The 21,009-nt window shown below is 39.6% G+C and overlaps 1 protein-coding gene across 1 annotated transcript; it reads left to right on the forward strand.

Annotated features, from left to right (window-relative positions):
- The first annotated feature begins 5,596 nt into the window (after nt 1–5,596).
- On the forward strand, nt 5,597–15,606 carry spag8 (sperm associated antigen 8). The gene is made up of 6 exons (XM_023795987.2): nt 5,597–5,746; nt 6,221–6,380; nt 6,686–6,731; nt 9,390–9,504; nt 9,993–10,055; nt 12,967–15,606. The coding sequence occupies exons 1-6, from the start codon at nt 5,675–5,677 to the stop codon at nt 13,072–13,074; spliced, it is 564 nt and encodes a 187-aa protein (XP_023651755.1). The 5' UTR covers nt 5,597–5,674; the 3' UTR covers nt 13,075–15,606.
- Nucleotides 15,607–21,009: the final 5,403 nt, after the last annotated feature.

Genomic DNA, 21,009 nt, shown 5'->3' on the forward strand with positions numbered 1-21,009 from the left:
TCAAGGACACTTTGATGGGGTCAGGAAGACTCGGGGCTCGAACCTGCAACCCTCCAGTTGCCAAATGGTAGCACCACCATCGCCCTACAGTAGTTCTTCCTTCTGAGGTTCCTTCAATAGTTCATAAAGGTTTACATAATTAACAAATACAGTAACAAATATAGTACTTGCTTGAGATAAAACATGTATGACAATTCATTAATGATGAACAAACGTGAGATTAGTTTGTAACTAACACTTAATTAATGAATACGTAAGTAATAGCATAATACTTTATTAGTTGCGTCCCCTCAAGTAAAGTGTTTCCAAAAAGTCAAATACGAAGAACGGTGTGAAAAAGTGAGACCATGCCTGACAAAGGAAATAAAGGTTATGACCATTATAAGAAATAATATGAAGTATGCCATGATAACAATAGAACCATGAGTCAAACACTCAAGAGAAGGTGAATTTGGGGGTAACTCAAAAATAGTCATACATCTAAACCATATCAGCAGAAGATTATCAGCACAGCCGCACAAGCATGATTTTATTGGGCTTGGCACATTGATTCTGTCCTGCTGGGACCCCCCACCCCCTGCGTAGCAGCTGGGTGGATGCCATGGTGTACCATACCTCATTTCAAAAATCCGGCAAAGCAAGATGCATGGCTGATGGAAACGTATAAAAATAGCCAAAAATAAACAAAAATACACAAAGCATGTTGTCATGAGTTTCCACATCAATTGGCTGATGTTCAGTGGTAACATCAATCGATGGTAGCAAGATGTCATCATGAGAAAATGGCATTCATTTCCTTAGACAGCTATAAGCACCAGTTATGGTGTACTGAATGATTCTGTAGCCCTCTTAAGTAATTAACAGGGCTCTTTGTTGACAGTAACTGTTTAATTAAGTGTCACATACATCCCGGTTCACTTCCAGCATAGTGAAGTATCTAATCATGGATAAACTACTTAGACAAATGTAGATGTGGAGTTATACAATGAAATGATGCCTCTTTTGCCTAAAGCTTCTTCTCACGTATCCCATCATGGTCTCCTTTGAGACACACACACAGCTGAGAGCAAAGCTTTGGGCCCAAGCGGCAGGTCAGCCATTTACCCAGCATCCCCAGAGCATTCTGGGGTTAGGGGCCTTGCTCAAGGCCCAACCGCACGTGATTATTATTCCAAAGACAGGACTCAAACCATCGAGCTGTTCACCACCTGAAGTATAAAGCTAAAAGTAAAAGCTGATTTAATCCACGCAACCTTATTCTGAAAAAAATGCTTGCCCTTGAGACGCAAAGGGTAAAACACTCACCATGATGGACGTAATTCTTTAAATTGTTTAATATCAGCTTTGCTCATGAGTTTGTTAGCCATGGGTTGCTAATTAGCATTCGCACTGTAAATTATGTAGCGCTTTATTTCCAGATTATCATCTGCCAAAGCGATAACGTTTGTTTTTTTTGCAGAAGTAGGTTTTGTATAGCTTATGTTTCCTTTGAATGGGAGTGCGGCTGTGACTTACTCTGCATATGTTCCCTATTTGTGTTTGGCAGCAACTCTGAGTTGCTCGCTACGATTGGCCTGTAAACTGCTTTCAGAGTCCAAAAAAACACTCCTAATCTTAATCTAAAAAAATCATGAATGTAGCAGCTTCAGCCTTTGACTAGAGATGCATGACCTTTGTTCACCCTTTATTTACATGTGACCCAATATGCCATCAGAATGATAGATTATCAAAGGTGCCAAATTTCATTTTCATTTCACTGAAGCAATACATTTTCAGAAATCAAATAATGCTGTCACACTGTTTAAATGGTGAAATGAAAACCAGCCAGTTGATTGGAAAGGGTTTTCATAAGCGGGGTCTGTTGATTGGTCGAAAGGTATTTGCTGCATGCTGCGCAGATGAATGGAAGCCAGAGGATTGACCACAAGTGACTGTACTGCGGATTAGCAGCTAGCCTGAGGCCTGGATCTCCACGGGCCTGAAGCCGGCAGAGGCCACCTGCAGTTGGCTGGCTGACTTAAAACACCGAGGTAATGCCCAGTGTGTTTAATAAAGTTTGTAAAATTTATTAAGTGTTTATAAATGATGCCTTTGATGCTGTTTCTTGAAAGCCTACATTTTAAAGAACACTTTTAAATCTTAAAAAAAACATCTTTGGCTTAAATATATTTGCATTTTTGAGTAGTATCTAAGTCTACAGGTAGAGTTAAAAAAATAACATTAGACTGTCCAAAAGGGATGTAGAAAGAAAAATTGCATTGGAGGCTAAGGATGATAATAAAAGTTTCTTCCAATATTTTAACTCCAAAAGAGCTCTAAAAGCTGAAATCACTAATTTGCAGGATAGTAAGGGCCTTATAATTGAAAATGAAATTGATATAGTAAATGAGTTTAATGATTATTTTTCACGGGTGTTCACAGTAGAGAACACGAGTAACTTATCACCAATTAGTACGAATACAGCATTGTCTATGACCAATATATGTATAACTGAGGCTGATGTGGTACTAAGCCTAGCTAAACTCAAAATAAATAAATCGTAGGGCTCTAATGGCATCTTACCTATAGTTTTAGAAGAGATGAGGGATATTATTAGCCAACCTTTAACTTTAATATTCCACAAATCATTATCTGCGGGAACGGTACCTTCAGATAGGAAGCATGCTAATATAACACCCATATTCAAAAAAGGGGATAGAAGTAATCCAGCAAACTATAGGCCAATCAGTTTAACTAGCATTAGCCTACTGGAAAAATAATGGAAGCTATAATCCAAGTGAAAATGGTAGATTACCTGGATGCAAATAACATTCTGAGGGATAGCCAACATGGATTTAGGAGAGGTAGATCCTGTTTAACAAATCTACTTGAGTTCTTTGAGGAAGCTACAAGTGAAATTGATCACAAAAAGCCTACGATGTGATCTACTTAGATTTCCAGAAGGCCTTTGATGTTGTCACCCACAAACGGCTCTTGCTAAAGCTCATAGCTGCTGGGATTTTAGGATCTGTGGCAGCTTTGACCGAAAACTGGTTAACTGACAGGAAGCAGCGAGTAGTTATTAGAGGCACAATGTCACAGTGGGCCTGCGTTCATAGTGGGGTACCGCAGGGTTCAATTTTAGGACCACTATTGTTCCTAATTTACATTAATGATATTGACACCAATACATACAGTAAACTAGTTAAATTTGCAGACGACACCAAGGTGGGTGGTGTAACAGATACTGATCTAGCAGCAGAGAGGCTACAACGGGATCTGGATTTAATTAGCGACTGGGCTGATATTTGGCAGATGAAATTTAACACAGAGAAATGTAAGGAAATCCATGCAGGGAGCAGAAATATAAAGTACAGATATTTTATGGGTTCCACTGAAATAAAGGTAGCTGATTACGAGAAAGTCCCACTCTCGCCAGTGTGGGGAAGCAATAAAAAAGGCCAATAGAATGTTGGGTTATATCTCTAGGTGTGTGGAGTTTAAGTCAAGGGAGGTGATGTTACATTTATATAATTCCTTGGTAAGACCCCACCTAGAATATTGTGTGCAGGTTTGGTCACCATACCTTAAGAAGGACATTGCTGCCTTAGAAAAGGTGCAACAGAGGGCTACGAGAATGATTCCTGGTCTTAGAGGAATGTCTTATGAGGAGAGGTTAGCTGAGCTGAATCTGTTTAGCCTTGAGCAAAGGAGACTAAGGGGGGGACATGATCCAGGTCTAATGGGTCTGGATGCTGTTCAGCCAAATGGCTATTTCGATATTAGTTTAAATACTAGAACTCGTGGCCATACTGTAAGTGGAAATTAGTGGGAGAACATTTTAAAACAAATTTGAGGAAGCACTTCTTTACACAGCGTGTAGTTAGAGTATGGAATAGTCTTCCTGCTAGTGTAGCGGAAGCTAAAACCCTGGGTTCCTTTAAATCAGAGCTAGATAAGATTTTAACAATTCTGAGCTATTAGTTAAGTTCTCCCCAAACAAGCTTGATGGGCCGAATGGCCCCCTCTCATTTTTAAATTTCTTATGTTCTTATGTGTTTAATATTTCTGCAATTGGTATTTAATATTGCACCCAATACTGATAATGTCTTGTGTTAACTTTGGTAAACTGTCAGAAAAAAGGGTAGGGTTAGGGTTAGGGGCTGTACCCACAAGAGTCTGCCAATTGTACCCTAGCTATAGGAAAATGTACCTGTTAATCTAATTTAAGGTACAGAAATGGACTCTGAGAAACATCCCCAAGGTACAAACATTAATGTACTACCCTGAGTCGATTTCTATACCTTAAAAGGTACATATGTATGTATGTAAATATATGTATTAAATTCTATTAATATCTTACGAAGCACTGCTGATTGTTTAGTGAAAATATATTCTCAATGAACATTGATGGCTCAAATATGTCTGTGTGTGTGTGTGTGTGTGTGTGTGTGTGTGTGTGGTTGGGTGGATTAAGTTTTGTCATGAATCAGGGCAGATTTGCGGCAATGGCGTGGCATCATGCCGGCTGGGAAGGAGGTAGACGACCCACTTGCAGCTCACAGGACAAACAAGGTTTATTAACAAACAGAAAACAGTAGGAACACTGCAAAAACACAAAAAGGACCATGAGGGGTGAAAAGCAAAAGGGGATAGATGAAGACTAATTACAAATGAGTCAGGGCAATGGGGGGGCAGAACATACAGTATATCACATACTGTATATCATACATCAAACAATGAACTAGTATTAAGGGATTGAACTGAGAATGGGACTTAAATACTGAGGGGGAACAAGACTAACAGGGCAGGTGAGACTAATTAACGAGGTTTGGGAAAACAGCTAGGCCACGGGTCAAACTAATAAACTGAAACGTGTGTGTTTATTGTTTATAAGATATACTATCATTTTAAAGCCAATTTAAACTATACCTTAAAGGTTCGTTTATATCATCATCATTATTATTCTTAGATTATAAAAGCTCACAAAGGCAGGAACAAACAAGAGGGCAAGAATTATAAAGAAAGAATTTAAGAAAAATCAATACTACCAAGGGAAACGGCTGTTATCGTATGTAAAGCCGGGCTCAGCCACACGAATGAAATCCAATTCGCAATTGTGCCGAACTTTTAAATGTGGGCATTTCACAGAATCTTCCACAGTAGTAATCTAATAGGCAAATTGGTCAGTATTTCTTTCTCCTTAAATGTCATTATTTTATAACCGGCCAAGCTGGGCAATATCATATCATCAATATATTTGCTGCTTATTTTGCTTATTTCAAAACCTTGTTTTTTTATTTGAATGGATTCAATTTCTTTATGCATAGGCCCCTATATGGATAATTACAAAATTGGTTCTCTTTTAAAAAAAAAATAAAAAATGGCACCGCAAACGCAATTATCTCCAAAAAAAAACTTCGGCACTTTTTTACGGTTTCATTTTGTTTATAACTCGTGCGCATCAGTACTGACTTACCTCCTGTTTTGAGTTATGTGTTTAAAATATCTTTTGTCCTATTTGTCCCTAATAGTAATAGCTTTATTCAATCCATGCCACTGTCTCTAATGCATTGCCACGCAATCGTTTGTTTACTGTCGTTATGGTTACCGACCTGCGCATGTGAAACTGTATTCATCGCAAATCAGCTCAAAAAAGATCTGCTAAAAAGTGAGGTCATATTTACCGTAAAAAATGAATCGTTCGGGTGAGGCTTTGGATAAAAACCCGCTTGGGAGGTGTCTTCTGGATAACTGGGTAGAGGAGGTATGTTGCAATACGCGCCGTATCGCGCTTCTAGTGGTTCACAGGGTGAGATTGCATTTGTTTTTCGTGCTAACTATAATAGACTGTGCAAAAGTAAGCTCTGTTTGAATTACTCCGGCCGGTGGGGCAAAATAAACAGTGGCATTACCCTAGTTGTCTCCTGACATAGTATCGCAAGTAGTTGAGTGTCGCTACGGAGGAAAAGCGAAACACAAGAGGGCTTAAGAGATCTAAATGTGGACCGAAATCACTGAGCATAACGTGCCCCTCGACAAGGCTAGAAATGCCTCAGTGTTAAAGGCTTATTAATCACGGAAGCGTGCGCATCAGTATATACACACTTTTTTTTCTTTTCTTTTTTTTTCTTCAAAGAGCTATAATGAGCAAGTTATGTTTGTTTGATAGTGTAAAGCACACTGGGTATTCCACTTCAATTAGATGTTTTACCTGTTCTAAATCTACATTTCTTTTCAGAGAGCCTCGGCTTTGCTAGACAAAACAAATGACAGAGCTCAGATTCACAGGCATGGACACAAAGGGATCCTCTCTGCAGATATGGCAGCCAAAGCCCAGGATATCACCACTATGAAGGCAGAGTTCACACACCCCACAGGCCTCCGGGTGAGACAGAGAGGTGAGCATACTATTTTGAAACTTCTATACTGTACACTGTGCACCCTGTGTCTGATCCTTCAAACACACCCATAGTGACCTTGAATAGTTCCAGAGATCACAGTTTGAACCAATTACCTGTTGAAATTTGTTTATCAGACATGAAAATGAAAAGGCTGGTTTTAAATCCAATATTATTGCCCTTACAGTACTTAAAAATGTACAATAGCAGGCTGATTAACAATTTATTTTTTGATAACTTTAATTGTAATGAAAGATGCATAGAAAAGTGCATCTTTTTACATAAATTCATGGTTTTGATTTTAGGAATCAGAGGGGAACTCTTTGAAAAACACCTCTACCGGACTATACGGTAGGTATTTTAAAATGAATACTTTATATATAAAATGATTATAACATGCATTTTGGATTCATATTAACCATATTTTAAAAGATATTGTCCACATACTGTTCTTATTTGAAACAGATTTGCAGTAAAGCATCTGATCTTTTCATAACCAAACTAATCTCATATACATTTCTAATGGGGGAGTTAAATTGGGCAGCAAATCTCTGACGGCTATCCTATGATCGTCAGTCCCTCGTTAGGAGACCTACCACCCTGCCCCGACATTCCCACATCTGCAGCCTTGTGCAGTCGCCCTGAACAGGCACAGAACATGGAGCCATTGGGATCGTTTGGGACAGTGAAGAAGCAAATATTACATTAGAGGGAGAAGGATTGGAAAATACTGTGAAAAATGTTGTATTTGACCATTAGCACAGCTTATTTACACATTAATGGGCAAATATTTGAAGTACAAAGACTACTGTGGTATGAAGGACGGTTAGGGCTGACACTGCTGCTGCCACACCATGAGTTAAGGAGCTGTGCTTCTGGTCAAACCCAAGAAACACAGATCTGCGTGGCTTCCTTTGTGGGCCGAGGTGGCGGCCTTTCAAACACAAGGCCCAGTGGCGGAAAGGAGCCTGGAAAGGAGACCGCGGACACTTAACTTCACCTGAGGCTATACAAGGTACCTAGATGTGTTACTTCACTCGGAGTTGGGGAAATCACAGCTGGTGTTGCTGAAAAGTAGATGTGCCTGAGCTGTAGGTTAGAGATTCGAGCAGACAGGTACCTGAAGAAAAGACTGAAGACCGCTGTCGTGGAAATTCTGGTTTTGGAATCCACTGTTTCATGTTAGCTTACTGGTGCACCATTTTTCACAGTGAAACTAGTCTGTCAATGGTGGTGTCAGCAGCAAGATGTCAGGGATTCCACCGGTCACTCAAGTATGAGAATCTGTGCACCTTAATGCAGCTTTTAGCTTAAGGGGTGCAGCACCTGCCGGCAGGAGAGCAGTAATCTGGCTTAGCCTTAGAGCCCCTGAGCAGCCGTCAGCCAGACACACACACTGTATCTACAGCAGCCCCCCCCCCCATCCGCAGTTTCAGTTATCAGCAGTTCATCGCCATCTGAAAAAATTGTAAATTGTTCCTTTGTCCTTTGAGGGATATAAGAAACATGGTTTTCATTGCTCCATCATTCCTTATACACATTTTTTCATTGCTCTGTCGCCATTTATGAATCAGGCCAAAACATCTGAATCCCTTTCATTGATTCAAGAGTACAGTCCTGTATAATGTTCTTTATTATTGCTGCATGTGATGTTGGTAATGTCTTACTGTGCATAAGTTATCAATTACCATATGTAAGTACATGAAAATCGTGTATATGGGGTCTGCGGATGGTTCACTATTATCTGTGATTTTGGCTATCTGCAGTAGATCTTGGACCATATTAGCTATGGATATTGGGTAACTCCTGTGTATCTTTGCTGGGACTCTCCATTCATCTTTATGGGCATAACCCTAATCCCTCCACAATGTTTCACAGACACAAGCTATGGGAACACCATACTCCACCGCAAATACAAGCTACTCTATGGGAAAGAATCAAAAAGAAAGCACCAAAATTAGGTTAAGAAATAGTCTAAGCCACCCAACAGCTCATCATCTTCTGCCCTAAACTGGCCTAAAACACTATTTAAGTGACACGACTAACACATAAAAGTTAAGAATTTTTAAAATCAAACACTACCTTGCCTAAATGGCAAGACCATCCTCTGGGGATCACTTTAAAGAGCCACAAACAGGCTGGCAAGAAAATGAAACTGTGACAGAAATATGCCCATGCAACCAAGGAACAACAAAAAGCAACACTGCTCAGTTACGAGCTGCATCCTTATTCCAAAAATAAGCACTTCACTGCAGTGAAGTCAGCCAAAGCACTTCACTGCATCAAACTCATTCATGCCTGTGTTTGACAAAGCTGCAGTTCCTTTTAAACCATCCAACCTGGGCATTCCAGCTCTTTCCCAAACTACTCACAGGTACAGCCACTAAATCCAAAATTAATGGTCTCTCAGCAGACCTACGAGGCAATCTGTGCCTCGCTGTAATAAGTCAAAGTGACCCCCACCACAAGCTTTTCACATTCAATTTTTGCTATGTTACGATCAAGGTCAACAAAAGAATTTTGCAAGGTCATGAGTCGTCGAGCTGCAACAAGGCCAGACGGGGTTTCTCGTATGGTTCATTCCAGGTCTTGGTAGCAACCGAGATTCAGGTCTTATTTACTTCTGCTTATTTGCATGTATCAAACGAGAAAGGGAACCTTTTTTTTCATTGTCAGGACATTATTTTTGCCGTTTGTAATATGAATATTGATGCAAGTCTCAAATTAATAGATGGATACTTGTATTGCACTGGTAATGGGGTAAATACCTCAAAGGTTATTTAATTGCAAAATTATTCTCTTGTATGCATTACCGACAACCAGAAATCCAATTAGTATACCTCTCACACACACACACACACACACACCACTTGATAAGCACCAGCTTAACGTTTGCCAATTTCTTTTTGGGGTTTAATGAACAGCAAAATCCAGGCAAAGGACCTGTTTAGGCCTGTAGCAGGTCGTCGCCTTTGCGCTCTGTTTCTGATGCTCCGCTCTCATACCCAGTGAACAGGTACTCAAGGAGCAGAGCCCCCCGGTTCCTTCAGCAGAGCTTGTCTCCACGACGAAAGATGACTTTGGAGCAGAAGGATTTAAACCCACTTTCCCGGATCCTTCTTGGGTAAGTGACCATTACCAAAATATTACAGGAACACTAGTAGGTTGTTTTACTTAATTTATAGGTCCATTATGAAAATGGTTATTTCTATGTGTATGTATTGCATGTATAAATGTATGTGTGGGTGCGTGAATGATTATGCCATATGTAATTAATACACATGTAACTCCTAAAAGGTTTTCACCACTACTGTTTTTTTCACATTTTTGCTTTATTGCGGAAAATGACTTTTTTCAAAATGTTTGCAGTCCAAATTGTTTATGCTATAAGGAACAAATCACTATTGAATCACTGAGCGAACTGAAATAACGCTCACATATGTAGTATACACAATATATTTCATGATTACTTAAAAATATACTTGACAGAATATAATGAATAGAAGATTCAATAATTAGTACAGATTAATGTGTTACAGTGTGGTTTATGGTTATTGTAAAATCCTGCAGTACAAGTTAATTTGCTGAATTCCTCTTGATTTTGTTTAATAGGAACATAACTATAGAAGTGAGCAAGCAATAACTTTTTGGAGCGAGAATCATAAGAAAATACAGGTAATTTTGACATTTCTCAACTGTATGTTACCATCATGTGTAAACAAAATGAACAAATTCCATTCAATGAACCAACCTGATAGCAGATTGACAAATCACTTTTACTAGACTTTTTTTTTTTTTCCTGCTTACAATAATGTTTTACACTTCACTCCAATTGCAGTTGTAGCTTTTCTGCAGTGAAGAACAAGAGTGGCTTTTATAATTTTTATTATTAATTTAGTCTCTTAGCATTTTACATAGTGTATCGTACAACTGAATACTTAATTTTATTTTTCCAGGTTGTGACTTTATGTGGGAATGAGGGGTTTTATATGACACAGGTATATAAAGACTAATTAAAGGAGACATTCTTAAATTGTCTAAACAAACACAAAAGGATTTGTATACATACACTTACTACTGGTCACTCACTGGAAGCTCATCCTAGTTGCACTTATGCCTAGTCGACTCCTTCATCACTTTGGGCAATAGCGTCTGCTAAATAAATAAGACGTAAATGAACACGCAAAATAGAAAATAGCTATCATTAATGCCTTATTTATGCCGCAGCATCTGTAGCTACAGTAAAAATAAATAAATAAAATAAAAAAATCAATATTTATATAATATACGCATTCATTTGTTAATTTAAAAACAGATGTCATTTAGTTTATATGTTTAATTTATCCATGTAACTTTCAGGTATAGACCCATGAATTTTAATCCCAGATTGTTTATTAGCGCTGCAGTCAAAGTTTGCGGTCTGCCGAGTCCGTGAGCCGCGTGGCAAATTGGGAACGGACCGCCTGGCTGTCGGTTACTTGGTTAATTATCGTGTTATTAAAAAGAAACGTTATCACGGCGCTCTTTGTAGCGTGACATGAAACGTCTTCGACGGTCCTTTTGCATTTCGTACTCTGTCGTTATCTTTGGCTTTGTGTCACGCTTCAGGTACCATTTCATTTTTATTTATTTAAATATTCAGAAAAGAGCATTGAACTCACATCAGTCAGGACAAGCCCAACTCATTACGCTTTTTCTGTGTTGCGTTATCGGCTTAAATTAAATTTTTCCTCAGAGAAAGACTTTAAATTGTTCAGCATGTACAAGTCTTTCTAAGGCGTTAGAGGACTGGTTTGCACCTTAACAAGTAATTGGTCATAGTAAAGCAAAACATCCAAAGCTCATCTTAAAAATTAAATTCAAATATTTATGGAGTTCAGCTGGTTGTATCTTCATTGGACAGTAGCTAAAATACGTACAACCAAAAAACCAATAAAATACACCCTAGAAAATTATTATCCAGATGTTATTTGTTTTCTGCAGTCTGTGCTGTCTAACCACACAAGCATTATATGCCAGATGTGGCTGTAGGATGCCCTTATTCCAACCAAAGTTTTCATAAAATTGTCTGGAGGCTAAAATAATTAAATTGAATGAAATATATAAAAGTTCAATTTGAATTTGTATTTGAGTACAGAAGCAGCACTTATAAGTGGACATTGAACTTTATCTCAATTAAACCAAGCTCTAAAATGATTATATCCTGTTTTGGTTTCTTTGAATATGCAGTATAGCCCTTGAAGCAGATTAACAAACAGGATTGCTTCATTGTGAAATGTCACGGTCCAGACACTTAACGGCGTCCTCATTTTTGCGGGCGGTGATTGTTCTGTCATAATAGGCTCTCTGTAAAACAAATATCTACTGACTGTGTACAGTTTCTGGGAGGTACGATGAGACAAAGGGTGTGCTAGCCCTGGGGAGTCATATGTCTGTGTATTTAGGAGCAAGGAACATGTATAGATGTGATGTGTGTTTAGTTAAATAAGCAAGTGACAGCCAGTACCCCCACATAAGCCCAGAACGTTCTTTTTTGAGGAAATACAGCAAATTAATTTATGATTATATACTATGAAAATTTGCAATTATGCATCTTTCAATTATTTAATTTTATTACCCCATCACAGTGCTGAATGCATGTCTAAAGATGTCGATTTGACAACTTCAGTGGACAGAGGCATGAATCTGATATTAAATATGATGTTTGGCTAGTCAGTGCAAGCAGGAAAGTATAAATACAGCAGTATGTTGCATGTAGAAATACTGGCCCTGCTGCACTGTACCATGTTAACAGTTCCTGGGGGTGACTGCAGTTATGCTGTCTTTATGTTGCATAAGTGTAACTGTGTTGCCCACACAAGGCCACAAGGACATGCCACTGGGCCATCCCACCAGACAGGGAGGGCGTCATTTGTTAGAAACTTCAAAAGCCATAAATATCTGCTCAGAAATTCATCGCCAGCACTCCTCACAGCAGCAGGCCTGCACTGGTATTTCTTGCGAGCATGGATTCCTCCTTACCAGCGTGTTTGTGACTATGCTCTGGCATTCATACTCCATGGTAAAACCCCATGATTTGCCACAGTGCGGCTCTTATTCTCAGACTCGCATGTTCTCTCTCTTTCTGTTGACCTTTTCCTTCTTTTTGAAAACTGCTGCATTCAGGACCGTTTCTTGTAGCAACTGGTGTAGCCGTTGACTTTGAAGCACACGCGATGCTAACTGTGTCGCTGGCTCATAATCCTAGATATCAGGCACAACGCGGTCGTACATAGATGAAGAGAGGCCTGCTGGGAAGGGCCGGCTTCACGTGCACGTCCAGTGACCCTTAGCTGTCTTACCTACAGTATCACTCTCCATGCTCATATTCAAACTTCTCCTTTGCTATTCCTGTAACGCCTAGCACGCACACGCAGGGCACCCCACGGGTAATTTTTGGTCATGAGAGCAGCATGTAAGCAGAGTGATCTTTGTGGGTTCATGTATGCACCTATCCAGGGTGTTTTTAAGGATTAGATTTAAAATATGTTTGTTGTGTTGTTCGTCTTATTGGTCCTGGCTTGATGTTAAATGTGTTCTTTTTCAGGGTGTCACCCCCGTGAGAAGCAAAGACACTCCATTTAAGAAAAACTGTAACTTCAGCACACCAATCAGTGCGTGCCTTGATGACGATGAAAAGAACCATCATCTGTGAGGGCTTGAGACATTCGGGGTCGAGTGAATGATTTCAAGGGTGGTACAGACTGTTTCAAAATGAGCATGTCGATGTCAATTGCGCATCAGATTGTGAAGCGTTCCCAAATTGTGACACGATCTAAATCCCATTCCTAACTGTCATGATAACTTGTGATGATCTGTCTGGTGGGTTGTCCTGCATGTCACTCATGAAGATGCTGTGGGATGAACTGGATATGACCGGATATGAATCATCCCACCACGGCATGGGCACATGGCAGGTCTCAGCAGTGCTTTATCCTCCTGAGACCCAAGGAAAAAAGTGTCCTTCAATTATAGGTTATTTGTCTTTGGAGGAAATAAGACATCTTACAATTTAGATTTTTTCAAATTTATTTTTATTTTTAATTTCACAGCATGTCCTCTTTAGTGTACAACAGGTATGTTTCCTTACATCAGTGAAAAGATAGATGCAAAAACAACATGTCCACTACAATGGACATAAATGAATGGGTGGGGTCTCAGGAGGATATAATGATGTATATCACCAAAACTAATGTTACTGTTGTACAATGAGGAGATTCTGCTAGGCTATTGGCTTCAAGCCTAGTCTAACTACAAGAATGAATATCAGTCCTCTGCTCTACAAAATGTTCTTACCTTTCTTTGGTCACATGGTCACCACACAGTGCCAGTCACCCCATTAGGTGATGTAGGTGAGCGACATCTTCTGAGGAGGTGCAGACATAGCAAACCAATGACCCATGGAGAGCTCCATGGACAGCATTGTGAAAAGTCAGTCAAAGAGATCACTCAAATTTATCTAAGAGCCTATCATAAGATGCTGAGGAGTTTGCAAGTTCTGGTGATGACTATCTTAGAGGAGACACCTTTATTTGGACTGAAGACAAAGCCCACGAAGTGAGACAGGCCACAGTAACCAGTAAAAATTAGTGGTGGAAGAGGGGTGGGAAGCTGTTGGTAAAATCCAACTGACAAAAACCTTGGAAGAAAATCAGACACCCTGGGGCATTCAGGCCCATTTTACCTGAAGGCACGTTCTAGACAAGGGTGCAGTTGGAGACTTCCACAGGATTGGAACCCGGTCCGTGTCAAATGTATGGAGACAATGCAGCAGTAATAAAGTACACTATAAATAGATAGAAAGAGTAATGTGGCCAAATTATTTGATAGGGAAAAGGCCATACCTCACTGGAAACCAGCAGAACTGGTTACCAGCCTTCTTGATCCTTTTTAAGACATTAGTAACTGTCAAGGTCCTATTTTAAAATGTGACAAGTTTAATGCATCATCACAGAAAAGGAAGATTTGGGAGGTCGGATGGGGATGCTGCCCGTTTGCAGTGTTTTTCCGGTTACCATGGTTTCATCATGAGGCAGACAGTCGGCCTGAGTCAGTGCGTAACGGCTCACTGATTGGCATCTGGGGGAAACCTGTGGATAGTTTGTTTGGCCTCTGAGGCCCCCAAACTCCGCTGTGCCAGTGGTACAGAGGCCGTGGTCAAATACCTCACTATAACACTATGACTTCCTAATAGCACTTCTTATCCAAGAGCTTTACAGTCGTCATCGTGTTCTTCCACCACAGAGAACAATTTCATTTGGGCAGAACACACTGGAATTGTGAGTAATTATAGTTTATTATAGCTTTTTATAGTTGGTTGACACAATTTTGAAAGTGTCATTTTTAGGATGACTGGTACTGACTGGTTATTAGAACAATATAAAGTTTGGTTAGGATGGCTGAAGAAAATTCTGTAGGTGAAAGACCATTATTACTGCAAATAGCAATGATTATCTCAAACTTGGCTGGCAGTCTGTCAAGTTAAGTAAAGCAATGTCATCTCACCCATGTACAGAGTACAGGAAAATGAAATTACACTCTTCCTGAACCCTTGGTGCAAAATTAATGACGGGACAGACGTTACAGTGCTAAAGTCAGAGTTATGGAATCATTTACATAGTGCAAAAATAATCCTGTACAATTATTAATAATTTAAGGGGAGGGGAGACAGAGAGAAGGCTGGCACTGAATGCAGCATAACATAACTTAACATATCAAACATAACGTGACGTAACATGAAACCAGAGGTGGAAAGTTCAGGTTCAGAAAGTACAAATCCAGACCAAGATTTTGTTTCAACCAACCCGTTGAGTACTCTGTGAATGTGACTCAGCTGTTTGGTTGAAATAAAATGTTGGTCTGGATTTGTACTTTCTGAACCTAAACTTTCCAACTGCATAAAACAAACATAATGTAACATAACAACAAGCAAAACAAAACAAACATTTCCACATTAGACAAACGATAAACAGACACACTACAGACACTGGGAAATTAGTGTATGGAAATGCTATCCATGCTTAATGAGTCACTAGCTCCACCCCTCACCAAGTTTTTACACACCAGGTAAGTACAGAATGCATCTTTCTGACATTTATCCCAGCAAACAATATAACTATAAATACTCTCATGTAATGAGTTTACTTCTGCATTGTGCTTATTTTATTAAAGAAATCAGGAAGGCTGATGGAGATTGATTCTAAAATGAGGATGTTTACTTGTCACATGCCTGTGCAAAGTACACAAAGTACATAAACAGATGCTGTAAGTTACATGGACTCCTCAGTGGCACCTCCTGCCACCACAGCATGAGCACAGAGCTGTGCCTGGTCTTGATAAAAAAGAAGTTACAGAAGATATACACTCACCTAAAGGATTATTAGGAACACCTGTTCAATTTCTCATTAATGCAATTATCTAATCAACCAATCACATGGCAGTTGCTTCAATGCATTTAGGGGTGTGGTCCTGGTCAAGACAATCTCCTGAACTCCAAACTGAATGTCAGAATGGGAAAGAAAGGTGATTTAAGCAATTTTGAGCGTGGCATGGTTGTTGGTGCCAGACGGGCCGGTCTGAGTATTTCACAATCTGCTCAGTTACTGGGATTTTCACGCACAACCATTTCTAGGGTTTACGAAGAATGGTGTGCAAAGGGAAAAACATCCAGTATGCGGCAGTTCTGTGGGCGAAAATGCCTTGTTGATGCTAGAGGTCAGAGGAGAATGGGCCGACTGATTCAAGCCAATAGAAGAGCAACTTTGACTGAAATAACCACTTGTTACAACCGAGGTATGCAGCAAAGCATTTGTGAAGCCACAACACGCACAACCTTGAGGCGGATTGGCTACAACAGCAGAAGACCCCACCGTGTACCACTCATCTCCACTACAAATAGGAAAAAGAGGCTACAATTTGCACGAGCTCACCAAAATTGGACAGTTGAAGACTGGAGTTCTGAAGGCGAAAGGGGGTCAAACACCGTATTAGTATGGTGTTCCTAATAATCCTTTAGGTGAGTGTATATATAAAGTAACAAAGGAAAATAAATGTGTTTCTACCCTCAAGTAATACATTAAATTGAAGTAAAATCAAACATATTAAACACTAAATGTTGATACCTGCAGAGTACACAAAGTACATAAACAGATGCCGTTACGCAGGATCTTCAGTGGCACCTTTTAAACATAGTACATCCTCATTACAACATATACTTTGTACTCTTTACAGATAGATAAATACTGGATTACAATAAAACAAAACAGAATTTAATAATACCTAACTACCAATTTTCCATCAACAAATACTTGACTACAAGAAGCCAAACATAGCCAATTCATACAAAAAATTCACTTCAATTCACATTTACTCATTACATATTACAAACTCAACTCAATTCCCAACCATGCTGAGCTTACACATCAAACCATTGCAATAATACTTTTCTTAAATTGGGTCAATAAAGTATGCTAAAGCTGCCCAATAGTTTTATAATTAACCACACATTCGTATTTACTACAAAAAAAAATAACATTGGACCTAACCGATACATATCTCCTACTACCGCAGCATGAGCAAAACATTACGATAAAGATGGAGACACTGGATAGTGTGCCCTCCTACGATCAGTCCATTCCAACTACATAGCGCTGAGGCTGTGAAGGTCACTTTCAATCATGGTGTATAGTAAACATGCCCACGCCTATTTCAGAGAAGGATTTAACGTAACGTGGATTCTACTGAATTTGTATGTTTACTATCCACTTCCTTGATTGAGCCCCCCCCCCCTTCCCCCAGCATACATAGCTCTCTCCACAGGTGCACGTCAAACCAAAACGCACAGTTCCCTAATGACATAGCTGAATAATCTAATGTAATAACATTACTTTGGTATTCTTGGCCTCTGGTGTGTCCCCCCCCCCCTGCAAATCGATGAATTCTACATAAGAAAGAAAAGCCACACCCCTGTGCCGTCCCGGCTGTCTAAAGCGCTCAGGGTACTCTGGGGGCCACCGGAGGGACAGAGTCGCACGCAGCTGTAGGCACATAGTATAACAGCAGAGCAGCCAGAAAGGAGATTCATGAAATGGGTGCTTTCAAACATGTTTTTTAAAAAGGTGGCAAAAACTCCCCAGTCCAAAGGCTACAGAACAGCTACGATCCATTATCTCAGCCTTTTTTGTTGGTTCATTTAGCCGCGACCTCCCCTCGCCAATCTGCCGGCTTTTCATCCCGCATTTCTCATTAACTGGGCACCTCTTCCTCACCCTCACCAGGCAGAATCTCCATCTCATGGGAGAAAGCGCTTTTCACTCACACTCCAATACGCCCACGAGGACACGCTGCATTCTTCCGCCGTGTGTAAATCAGAGCGCAATGGCCAGGGGAAGCTGCCGATGATGAAGATTATATCACGGTTTTTTTCCAGCTTTACATCGTCATTTAAAACTGCTCTTTCATGCATATATAACATAAAACAAAGAAACAGGAAAATAAGAAAGTATTTTGCACAGTTGTTTACTGAAGAGGAGACAACACAAATAGCTTATGCCGTTAGACTTTTCTACATAGTCTAGTGTTAGCTTAGCTGAGGCTAAAGTACAACAAGCTTTCCCAAACAAATTCTTGAGTGCTAATGATATTTTCCTACTGTAAGTTGTTCATTATAAGCATATAGCTGTATTCCAAAAATATTTAGAGATGAATATAGTGCCTGCATGAAATAACTAATGCAGCCTTATTTAAGAAGGATACATGGTCGCAGCATCCCTGCTAACACAAAACATACCTAGAACTTTAGCCAAAATTATGTGAAGATCTTCTCAAAGATAATGGAACGTTATTTCAGCATTTTATATTTAAACAAAGGTTCTGTCAATGTCAGCATGATCAAATTATTACTTGAACATCCTTTTAACACAATTAATGTTGAGAAATATTGTTTTAAAATAAAGTATTATTTTATTGAAGTACTATATGTGTATACTTACTATATTACCAATGCACCGTCCAGCCTATGTCATTTAGCTTGAACAGTGAGATTTTCAGACAGAGTTATGATGAAGTTGGCTGACCCAAGATGTAAAAGCTGGTGAAAATTCTCTTGTAAGTTTGCACAAGCATGGTGTGACAAAGCTTTATTTGAGGTACAATCTCCAGCTAGCAGGATCAGCATAAGGAATGCCACAGGCCACAGTGCTTGGGCAATTTCTTTTCAAATACATTGCATATAATGGCCATGCAGTCCCCTGTATTTGGTAAATGCATTGTGGCAGACAGTTGGAGTAGCAAAGTAAATATACAAGCAGACCTGTCCTGTTTGCATTGAGTTGCTTTTGGCTTCAATAACCATAAATATAATTGACTTAGGCACTCTGCCTGGCTAATTTCATAAAGCTCTTCCTGAGCAATCCTGGCTACAGTCAGCCACAATGGCTGATTTAATGACTGAAACAATTATAAAATATAGAAATACAAATAAAACTATCCAGGGTTCAGATTGCATCATAATGGAAAACAATCTGCTTACAAAAAGGGCACCTTCAGTTGTTCACGACCTAAAACTTTCCCAAGGTTTATGATTAAAGGGTTAAACAAGCACTGAGTTCCTTGGGTCCACAACTCTTATGATGTCATAACAAAGTCATGTGTACCTCATCCCTGCATTTCACCACACAGTATAACCTACACGGGCTCCCCAATCTTCCACCTGCGCTGACAGTGCTCACCTCCAAACCTGTTACACACACACCCACACACACACACACACACGCATGCACACACAGGTTTGTAATTATATCTTTGTGGGGACTTTCCATTCATTTCTAAGGGGAAAACTCTAATCACAACATGACAACCTTAACCCCTACCCAGCCATAACCTTAATCATAAGTAACCAAACAAATACTTCTGACATTTTTAGTTTTTATTTGCAGTCATTCATTTTTGTAAAATTGAGTTTCCTTTGTGGGGACTTAATCTGATTAAAATTTTTAACGCAATTAACCCATCTGCAGCGCAGAATGACACAAAATCCCTGAAATGTTTCTGTCAACCCATTTCGGGCAGTTTTGGTGCATTCCATTTACCCTCGGAACTCGTATTCCGAGTCGGATTCCAGTTTTGAAGCTGGAAGTGACGACATGCGTGCTCCTGTTTCTCGGAGATCCAAGAAATATCTCAGAGCAGCACAGAGGATCCCGAGTTCAGAATTCAAGATGGCTGCGCCCTTTATCAACAGAAGGGAAAGTTGTAGTTTTATACTGTTTGAGCACTACTTCTCATTTGTGGCTCATTAAATCGGTTGCACACACTATACCGTCCAACTTATTTGTGGATGTGTTGCTACATAGTTTTATACGTAAAGCACTGCGCGTAATATGTTATCAGCTGATATTGCTAACAATGGCAATTAACCGGGCTAGAATTGGATTTCATGATTAGTCGGATTATTTGTCGGATTTACGGTAGTTTGGGCTAATTGTAATTGAACGAAGATAAAGACCATTTAAACTGAGGTACCTTAAATCCGACAAGTTGTCCGGCTAAGCAAAAAAATCTTACTTTTTCATATGGGTCCATAGTATTGCACTTCTGTGGCAGATGGAATGCATCCGACTCGTGTTCAAGATGTTCAATAAACATGTTAAGTGCATATATATGACCTTTTTTCTTGAGTCTGTTCGCTCATGCAAAATGAAATGCTATTAATATAGATTAAAAATGAATGATATTTAATCGTGATTAATCTAAATTAATCCACAGCAACCCTGTGATTAATCTGATTAAAAATTTTAATCGTTTAACAGCACTAATTTAACCCAACTCCATCTGAAATGTGGGTGGAAATTTGACTATGAGATGAATGTGAACATTTCTGTTTTTGCCATTTATTGCTACCATTTTATTTTCCTGACATATTACACACACGGCCCTTTCCAGTTATAGCCCTTTATGGTCACTGGCAATTAGCGGTCCTGCTATGGTAGCTCAGGGAGTAGCCATGTCACCTCATTGCTCCATGGTTAGGGGTTTGAAACTCTGTCTTCAGAGAGTTCCATCTGGTTGCTATGGATTTCACCTGCAGGCCAACAGCCAAGAATTTTGGCATCTCTAAATGATCAATATTGTGTATCCTGTCCAGGGTGTTCCCTAGCCTCATGCTCTGTGCTGCCTGGGATAGGCTCCAAGCCCCCCGTGACCCGAGTCAGAAGATGATGGATGGATGGACGGACGGGTTTGTGCAACTGGCAGCCAGCTGCAGGTCTGTTAAACAGCATCACATAACCCTGTCATGTCCTTGGCTTGGTGACATGTAGTCACCTTCTGTCCATTGGTTCTCAACATACTTACCCAACAGCATTGTGCATGGGAATGTATTTTAAATGCACCCTTTTGAAGATACAGAAATTATGCTGATTTAGTGAAATTCTTGATTACAGCAGATCTGGCATAGATTTAGACCTCCAATCAGAATGTTATTCGCAGCAGAGATTACTGTGAAGTAGTTATGGAAACAAGTCATTTTAGACTAACTGAACACAGTGTTTTTGTTCATTATCTCATTTAATGAGAAGGCATTTTGTGTCTG

The sequence above is a fragment of the Paramormyrops kingsleyae genome, chromosome 7, assembly GCF_048594095.1.
Source record: "Paramormyrops kingsleyae isolate MSU_618 chromosome 7, PKINGS_0.4, whole genome shotgun sequence".
Classification (NCBI taxonomy): Eukaryota; Metazoa; Chordata; class Actinopteri; order Osteoglossiformes; family Mormyridae; genus Paramormyrops; species Paramormyrops kingsleyae.

What these genes read in the sequence shown, in the direction of transcription:
- spag8 (XM_023795987.2), top strand. Translation starts at nt 5,675, where the DNA reads ATGAATCGTTCGGGTGAGGCTTTGGATAAAAACCCGCTTGGGAGGTGT. An exon ending in TGGATAACTGGGTAGAGGAG is followed by an intron (nt 5,747 to 6,220) that starts GTATGTTGCAAT and finishes ATTTCTTTTCAG; the next exon opens with AGAGCCTCGGCTTTGCTAGA. An exon ending in CCTCCGGGTGAGACAGAGAG is followed by an intron (nt 6,381 to 6,685) that starts GTGAGCATACTA and finishes TTTTGATTTTAG; the next exon opens with GAATCAGAGGGGAACTCTTT.